This window comes from Manihot esculenta, chromosome 17, assembly GCF_001659605.2.
Source record: "Manihot esculenta cultivar AM560-2 chromosome 17, M.esculenta_v8, whole genome shotgun sequence".
NCBI lineage: Eukaryota > Viridiplantae > Streptophyta > Magnoliopsida > Malpighiales > Euphorbiaceae > Manihot > Manihot esculenta.
Genome location: NC_035177.2, coordinates 8,786,224 through 8,795,971, shown reverse-complemented (window position 1 = coordinate 8,795,971; position 9,748 = coordinate 8,786,224). Strand labels below are relative to the sequence as shown.

The 9,748-nt window shown below is 29.6% G+C and overlaps 1 protein-coding gene across 1 annotated transcript; it reads left to right on the top strand.

The window, feature by feature from the left end:
• The first annotated feature begins 3,702 nt into the window (after positions 1–3,702).
• LOC110604712 (protein NRT1/ PTR FAMILY 7.3) lies at positions 3,703–8,507 on the top strand. Its single transcript, XM_021742991.2, has 5 exons — positions 3,703–3,729; positions 3,989–4,103; positions 6,210–6,427; positions 6,557–7,119; positions 7,249–8,507. The coding sequence occupies exons 1-5, from the start codon at positions 3,703–3,705 to the stop codon at positions 8,123–8,125; spliced, it is 1,800 nt and encodes a 599-aa protein (XP_021598683.2). The 3' UTR covers positions 8,126–8,507.
• Positions 8,508–9,748: the final 1,241 nt, after the last annotated feature.

Genomic DNA, 9,748 nt, shown 5'->3' with positions numbered 1-9,748 from the left:
AATTTAGCTTATGTTTATTCTCTATTGAAACAGAAAGAAAATATAAATATAAATAAGTAAAATTAAGTTAAATAATTCTGAAATATTTAGCAAATTTAATTTGGAAGAAAAATAAAATTATTGATTAAATAAAAATATGATATGTGTTCCAATTTTTAAACAAATTATTAAATAAGTTTCTAGTGCAATGAATGATTAAACCACTTAAAAGTTGCGGGCTTATACAAAAATAAATGGATAATTAAACCAAATAAGGATGGCTTCATCAATCTATACGAATTCACTTAGCTTTGTCTCTTATCCTCTAGCACAGTTGCTGACTTGAAGTTAAGTTAGAATGGACTCGTGTTTTTGGGATGTCGTGTTCTTTAAAGGAATGTGTAGGATTATCGATAAGAATTTAACTCTTTGTTTAAAATTAAAAATTTTTAAAAATTTAATTTTTTTTATCAGTTTTCTTATTTAAGAGCATGTAAGAATTGCTTATTTCTAGTATCCTGAAATGTCATTTTGAGAGTTATGCAAAGACAAGCTACTTGCTCAGAACTCCTACACTAACATCTCTCCAGGAACTCCACATTCGGCTTTGAGGGAGAGGAAAACACAGAATCTGGTGCCTTACAATCGTTTAACCAAGATAACATAAGTCATCTGATTACATTTCCTCATTGCAGTTTCTCAAGAAGCCTCCTTCAAAATCACTCTAACATCAACAGAAAATAAATATGCAAAATCATAAAACAAAAATTTCCTTTCATCAAAGATTTGAGAAGAAAATTAATCAAAACATCACATAAACAATGGATAATTTTCATCCAAAATCACTTTACTTTTAGTATATTTTCAATTTGATCACTCGACTTTAATGTTTTTTTTTTAAACTCCTCAAACTTTAATTTATTTTTATTAAAACCGCTTTTACCTTCGACCACAGGTTTTAGATTAATATAAATAAAAATATAATACTTTTCTCTTTTTCTTATAATACATTCCCATTTTTATTCCCTCTCTTCCCTTTTTCATTTTACTTCTCTTTTTTATATATTTACTCACACAACTCAACTTTAATTTATTTTTTAAAACTTCTCAAATTTTAATTTACTCTCATTTTACCTTTTTTTTTCCCTACTTAGGTTTTAAGGGTAATATAAATAAAAATATAATATTTTTATCTCTTTCTTAACGGCTATTTCTATTTTTATTCTCTCTCTTCCCCTCTTTCATTTTACTTCTTTTTTTTATATATTTATTCATACAACTTATTAATTATTTATTATTTTATTTTAATAATTTAATTAATATTTTTATATTTTATTTTTTAATCAGACTAAAAAAGTTTATTAATAATAAAAATATTAATTAGATACCATTTTATTTTGAATGTTAATGAATAACTTTAGATATTAATTTAGATAATTTTATATATGAAGTTTTAGCATTTAAGCAACTGTATTTTGTATATTATTTGTTAATTTATTTTAAATATATAATATTTTTATATTTAAAATAAAAATATAAAATTTTATTAAAAATAAATTATTTATTAATTATCATTTTATTTTAAAGGTTAATGAATAAGTTTTTTAAATAGTTATTTACATAATTTTATATAAATTTATAATAAAATTAATTTTAGATAATTACTATTCTATTTTGATGTTTAAAATTTAAAAATATTTTAAAACAATAAATTATAAAAACAAGAATAAAATAGAATATATATATTATATATATTTCTTTCACTTTGTTAAAAAAACCAGGATGATTATTAGAGAGGTGATATTACTTTTATTTTTTTTTATTAATTAATGTATAAAGAGTATTGGTGAATAAATTATTTTATTTTTAATTTTTTGATCTTTTATTATGGGTAGTTATAATAATTAGAAATTATAATAGTCAAATATTTTCAAATATCTAATCCAATTTAATTCTAATAAAATGAATTTGGATAATTATAATTGAGTTTGGGATAAGGTTGAATTTGAAAATTAATAACCGATCGATTCAGGTTTTATTTATAGAGTAGTCACTATCCGAACCTGTTTAGATAAATAATTAATTTAATATATATATATATATATATATATATATATATATATATATATATATATATATATATATATATATATATATATATATATATATATTAATAGTTTTAAATTTTTTTATATGTTTTTTATTTAAAAATTAAAATTTAAATAATTTTTAAAATATTAAAATTTTAAAATAAAAATGATTAATGAAAAATATTTTTTATATAAATTATTAATTAAAATATATGAAATTAAATGGATTTTATTTGAATAATAATAATTGAATTTATTATGATTGAGTTAGTTTATATTAATTTTTAATCAGGTTTGGAACGAGTCGAGTAATTTAATTTTCAGAGTACCTTATTCATTTAATAATAATTTTAAGTATTTTTTCGGGTAATTTAATTTTCATGGATACTCTACCCGTTTATAATTCTAGTAACAATTTTAGATAATTCTAACTTTTTGTATCTTTTTATATTTTAGGAGTGGAAGTAACTTTTTGTATCTTTTTATATTTTAGGAGTGGAAGTAGGAAAAAAAATAGAAATTATATAATTTTTTACTTGTAAGTAGGGAGAATAAAAATATAAATAAACAGTAAAAGAGAGAATTTTTTTTAAATTTATATTAATGAAAATCTATAATTACAGGTAAGAAATAATTTAATAAAAAATTAATTAAAATTTGAAAAGTTATAAAAAATAAATTAAAATTGAATAATTAAAATAAAAATATACTAAAAATTGAGTGAAAATTAGATCACAAAACTTAAAAGAGGAGTATAATTAAATCACACCACTAGAGCTCAAAAATAAGAGTCCAACTCTATTCATTCTTTGAAAATTGAGATTTTTTTTTTCTAAAGAGAGAAATTGTTAAGCAGAAATTGTTATAGTCTTTATTAGTGATTTATTGAAAACACTTTAATGACACTTTTATTTGAATAGGAGAAAATCTTACTCAAGAAAATACTAAAAAGGGAAAAATATAAAAGCATAAGTAATAAAAACATTCTTATAAAATTATATATATTTTTAAAAGTTAGCCTAATTAACCGTAAAATAGACGACTATCTGAAATAAGTTAAAAAGGCCTTTCTAGGTCAGAAATGATTTGAGAACCAGTTGCCAACCGAAAAGTCCTACCCACACTCCCTTGTGCTGTAAGAAACTTTCATTAACATCTCTGTCAAAATCAAAACCATCCCAACTTTTGAGTCATTCTAGATACTGGTAGGGGTCCTCATTTTAAATTTCACAACCTAGAGGAAACAAATTCCCATAAAGAAATTTTATTTAAAAAACTAAATCTAATAATTATTTAATTTCAAAAATAAAACCTAATAATTATTTAAGCTAAATTCCTATAGCTTGGATGTAAAAAAATATATATTTGTTTATTATTAAGTCCAAATAAATTTATTTGGATGATTTTGGCCATGTGGGCCTTCCTTCTTTTTTTACTCTACATCTCCACTGTTCATCATTCTCTATCCGGTCTTCACTCTCTATATATACAGTCGTTTCTCGTCCCTTCAGTCCCAAACTTGGTGCTCTTGGGGGTAGTAACCCACGGCCAAAACCTTTTTGGCACTAATTTTCTCATCTTCAGTTCTGCATTACAACGAAAGAGCTAGTTTTGTCTCTTCCCGACGTCATCAATGGCTTGTTTGGAGATGTGTAAGGAGGTGTGTGTGGAAAGCTAGCCATTAATCAACATCCTCTTCTTTAATCACACAAAATATTGTTGTGTATCCCTTCTTTAATCACTGCAAAAATATCCCAAGAACATCATTTTTATTTCTTTCTTCTTTTCTTTCTTTCTTCTTTTCTTTTCTTTCTTTCTTTTTTGCCCCTCATGAAAAGAAATCTGTTAATTCGTAGTGGAAAAACATGCATGTTGGATATGCATATACTGATATAATTTTAGTTTTACTGTATATGCAGAGTAGCTTCAAAAAGGATCTAGAAGAATGCACTCTTGATGGAACTGTTGATTGGCATGGTCATCCTGCAATTAAAAACAAATCTGGGAAGTGGATTGCAGGAATTATCATCCTTTGTAAGCAACAGACAAAAAACACATAAATAATTTTTAAAATTTATATCAAATTTAAATTTTCTTCAAAGAGATTTTAAAAAGTCATTTTCACATATCCTGATGTAGATGCTTTTTAACTTTTCATTTATTTTGTTTTCCTAAGAAAAAGAGAAAAATATATTCTCCTAGGGGTATGGATATGCATGTGGTATGGGCCATCACTCATCAGTGTCATGTATATCCATAGGTTTACTGCTATGAAATTTTTCATAGGCACTTAGATAGAGAGAGAAAAATTCCATGACAACCTAATTTTTTGCTCTTATTGTCCATATTTTATGAGAAAAGGATAATAAGAAAGAAGGGGAAGTGAGGAGGAGAATGGGTTATTAAGGTGATAAGAGGAAGTTCTTTTCTCTCTGTATATTGAGCTCTGAAGAAATGACAAAATAAATGAATACAGATACGTAACAGTAATCAGTGAGGACAAAAACGACTGTGCCTTGTTGCTTGCTTGGTTTTTAGCACTCATAAAATACACACTGAAAGACAACGTTAAGAAACCTCACAAACGACTGTGCCTTGTTGCTTGCTTGGTTTTTAGCAATCATAAAATACACAAAGACAACCTTGAGAAACCATGCATTAGGAGTATGACAAACATGACACGTTTTTTCTGTTCATTTTCAAATATTTAGGTTTATGCCACGTACCCTTTCTCCCACCAATTTTCTAACCAAATGCATCAAAATACTTAAAATTAGGAAAATCCTTACCGCAGGTGTTCAAAATTTATCATGTGCAAGTAGCCTACTATAATTTAGCATACTGTAAATATAGATGTTTTATAAATTGAATGAGTGTGAAAGAATTACTCATTAAATTATATTCCTCTTTACTTTAAAAAAATATTTCTAAAAATTATATATATTTTTTTTTGAAATTAAAGATTTTATGAGAATTTAATTTAATTTAATTTTTTATTTAAAATAAAAGAATTCAATATTTTTAATTTAAAAAATTTTTATTTTAAAAAAAAATTAAATTCTTGCATGATTTTACCCGACTCGGGTAAAGGTGTTTAGGTGTTTACTTTTTTATTAAATTAAACGAAAATAAGTTGGAACCAAGGCTAGGATCCTTCATGCTAGCAAAATTGGCCACATAGTTGTTCCACTAGAGCAAATAATGATTAATACGTGCCTCTTATTGAATATTAATGTTTTGGTTGATTTAAATAGATTATTTTTTGAGAAATGAACTCAATTAGGTGAAAAAAAAATAATTTACTTTCTTTCTATTAATGGAAGAAATACTTTCAACTTTTTTGAAAGTTAAGTATAAATATCAACTAAATAGTATAATTTTAGCACTTTTGAAAATTTTGAAATTGCTTGGTTGAATTATCCCCAAAGTCTAATCATGGGTTAGAAGTTTGCTAGTTTACCCGTCGATTAATAAAAATATAAATTTTGTATAATATATAAAAGTCAACTCATTATTATTAATTTGATTAAAGAATTTATTACCATTAAATTATTCAGATTATTAATTAACCGTTAGGGTTATTTGATTCCACTTTATAATACAAAAGGTTAGAAATTTAGCATTTTGTAGTGCACATGTGATTTGTATGAGTAATTGTCAAGTTGCTAAATAGGCATTTATTGAGCACATGAAGGTTGACAAATACATATAACTTATAGGCCAAAGCAGTGGAAGATGATTGTTACCCGTTGATCTCAATGATTTTTCAGTTTGTAGACTCTTTGAATTTAATCATGTGCCAATGATAATTATATGGGACATAATTGTCTACTTTTCTCCATTCAATATGGGATGGTTATCCCTCTCTTGTGTAACCTGTTCTGATCTCTCCCCTTTTTTTCCCATCTTTAACTCAAATTTAATAGATTAGATCATATTCAAATAACCACTAAACCAGAAGACCCATAATTTATTTTATTTCTGAAAGATGAAAAACCATATTTTGGCAAGCTTTGCATGAGTGTGCTACAGTTATAAAATATGATGATTTATTCTTCACCTAAATATTTTGATATACAGATGATACTTAAAAGAAAGAAACTAACTACAAATTGTTGTGTTGATTTATGAATGAACCAGTGAACCAAGGTCTAGCAACCCTTGCATTCTTTGGCGTAGGGGTGAACATGGTGTTGTTCCTAACAAGGGTTTTGCAACAGAACAATGCTGATGCTGCTAATAACGTTAGCAAATGGACTGGAACTGTCTACATCTTCTCCCTTGTTGGTGCATTCCTCAGTGATTCTTATTGGGGAAGATACAAAACGTGTGCCATTTTTCAAGTCATTTTTGTTGTGGTATGTTACTTGACAATTTTATCCTTTTTCTTTTACATTAAGGTTTCTTACGCTATGCAGTCAGAAAAATCAACTTTTTTGGAACAAAAGCATGTGAATTTTCTGGGTTTAATTGTTTGCCTTTGACAGGGTCTTCTGTTATTGTCACTGTCATCGTACCTTTTCCTGATCAGACCAAAAGGATGTGGTGATGATCTGACTCCGTGCGGATCCCATTCAAGCAAGGAAGTTGGATTTTTTTACCTCTCTACTTATCTCATCGCTCTTGGAAATGGAGGATATCAGCCTATTATTGCTACATTCGGGGCTGATCAATTTGATGAAGAGGATCCTAAGGAAGGACACTCAAAAGTGGCATTTTTCAGCTACTTCTACTTGGCTTTGAACCTGGGCTCCCTCTTCTCCAACACCATATTGGGATATTTTGAAGATGAGGGGATGTGGGCGCTAGGCTTCTGGGTTTCAACAGGTTCTGCCTTGGCAGCATTGATATTGTTTCTTGGAGGAACAGCCAGATATAGGCACTTCAAACCTACTGGTAACCGTCTTGCCAGGTTCTGCCAAGTCTTGGTTGCAGCAGCAAAGAAGTGCAAAGTCAAAATGCCAGAAGAAGCAGAGGATTTGTATGATGTAGACGGAAAAGAGCACTCTGTAAATGGAAATAGAAAGATACTCCACACTCACGGATTCAAGTAAGTATTTAGAGAATGACCAAAAAAAAAAAAAAGAAGAAATCATCTCAGATTCTATGAGAATGTTATCATAGTGGAATTGTTTAATCGATGATAATGCTAATTCATGTTCTTCTGTGTGCATTTCAGGTTCTTGGATAGAGCAGCTTTCATCTCATCAAGAGATATGGATGACGAGAGGCAGGGTAGTCCCAACCCATGGCGTCTCTGCCCAATGACACAAGTAGAAGAAGTTAAATGCATACTGAGACTACTCCCAATTTGGCTCTGCACCATAATCTACTCGGTGGTTTTTACACAGATGGCCTCTCTATTTGTAGAACAAGGTGCTGCAATGGATATTACCATCTCAAACTTCAGAATCCCTCCTGCTAGCATGTCTAGCTTTGACATTCTCAGTGTAGCATTTTTCATTTTCCTTTATCGGCGAGTTCTTGATCCCCTTGTGGGCATGATTAGAAACTCAAAGCCCAAAGGATTGACCGAGCTTCAAAGAATGGGTATTGGCCTCGTCATAGCAATAATGGCAATGGTTTCTGCTGGGATTGTGGAGTGCTATAGACTGAAGTATGCGAGAAGAGACTGCATACATTGTGAAGGCTCGAGCACCTTGAGCATCTTCTGGCAAGTTCCTCAGTATGCACTTATTGGAGCGTCAGAGGTTTTCATGTACATAGGTCAATTGGAGTTCTTTAATGCCCAAACACCAGATGGACTAAAGAGTTTTGGAAGTGCACTCTGCATGACATCTATATCACTAGGAAACTATGTGAGCAGCTTGCTAGTGACCATGGTAATGAAGATTTCGACCGAGGATCACATGGCTGGATGGATCCCAGGGAATCTGAACAAGGGTCATGTAGACAGGTTCTACTTCCTCCTAGCTGCTTTTACAACTATAGACTTAGTTGTGTATACGGCGTGTGCTAGGTGGTACAAGTGTATTAAGATGGAAGGAAAATTCGAGGAGATCGATGAAAAAGAGAAGGATAACTTCAAAGTTTGATGTTTAATAAACATCAACCAGAAATTAACGCCTAGATTACCACCATATATAAATAAGAGCAAAGTATGGGGTTGCAATAAGCTTTTTGGCAGTGAGCTTCTATTTGGAAGGGGGGAAGGGGGGAACAATTGGCTACTATGGGATTGCAGTAAACCTATTTGCTTACTCTTTAACAGCTAATTCTCCTGTTGATTCTGCTTTTACAGTTTAAAGAGAGGCGAATTAACTTATGCTTTAAAGTCACCTCACTCATGTGTTGGTTATTACAAGCCATAGAATTGAGGCCTGTATCTGTTAGTAATTTTATGTAAAGTTCTCTCTCTGTAGAATGCTAAAAATTCCTGTTTATGATCGCTGCTCTTCGGATAATAATAGTAAAAGTACCTCCTTTCTCTTTCTTCGAAATTTCAATTCTAGCTTGCTTTACATCAAAAACTAACAGGGAAATCACATCTATGAAGCATATCAGTAAACTTTCTCGACAATTTCCAAAATAAGTTCAAAAAGAGGAAAGAAAGAAAGATAAAAAAAAGGTTCAACAGCACTTTTATTCCTCTATCAGTAACTAGTCAATAGTGGAAGAGAATGAAAATTTTCTTGTCCTAAATAATATACCTATCAGTTGGGGTTCTATAAGCCCAGTAATGCTCATCTTTGAAATTTATCGATGAAATATTAACTCTTTCATAGAAGACATCAAAGTAACACACCTGAAGGCATTGCATATGAAAGCAACACTTCTAAGAGTCAATGTCATAACTCAGTCAGCTATGTGTCAACAAAATGTTCCAATGGAAAGTCAGGACAACGGTACAAAACATTAGTGGATATCTACTGCAAATCAGACTCTAGCATGTTGATAATAAAATTAATATTCCTAAACACTAACATTTCATCCCTCCACTTGGGCTTTTAAATAATGACATAGTGGATCTTTTCTGAAAAGGTCAATATCTGTTGGGTAGCGAAAGGCTGATTCAGGCAAGAGCTATAAATAAATAAATAAATTTAAATCTCAGCAAAGCAAGAGATTGATAGATCATACTAGGATGACTTTCATGTTTTTAATTAACAATGAAAATAATTGTACGCAGAAACTGATTGACAACAAATACTTTGAGCTCTACAAAGTCTAGCATAAAAAGACGACGAACTGCAAAGAAGCTGCGAGAATTTGATCCTTGCATTCAGGAACCAAATTAAACTATAAAATACAATCCGTGCAATTCTGATTACAGAATGACGGAAACAATAATGGGATATAAGTGAAAAAATAAATTTCAAAGTGTAATAACAAATCAAAAGACATCATTTCAAAATTTTCTCGTTACCAGTATAATAATTCCCATCAAAATATTCCCACGAATAATTTTCATTTGTGCTTCTCAAACTTAATACCACTTTTGGAATTCGTACTGAACAACATATCACAAGATCACTGCTTATTAAACATGCGATTCTGATTCAATGTAGATAAATTACTAACCAGTAATAGTGTAAGTGCTCGAGAGAATTTCTCCTATGCATCACTCGAGAGAATTACTAACCAGTAAGACTCCCCGATAAAGTGATAGTCTCTGCTTAATCCTCTCTCTGGCCAGCATGAAGACGTTTCATGCAAAG

Bases quoted from the DNA above. Each gene is read 5' to 3' on its own strand.
- LOC110604712 (XM_021742991.2), top strand. From the start codon at position 3,703: ATGGCTTGTTTGGAGATGTGTAAGGAG. The intron at 4,104-6,209 runs GTAAGCAACAGA...TGAATGAACCAG, and splicing joins TGCAGGAATTATCATCCTTT to TGAACCAAGGTCTAGCAACC. The intron at 6,428-6,556 runs GTATGTTACTTG...TGCCTTTGACAG, and splicing joins TTCAAGTCATTTTTGTTGTG to GGTCTTCTGTTATTGTCACT.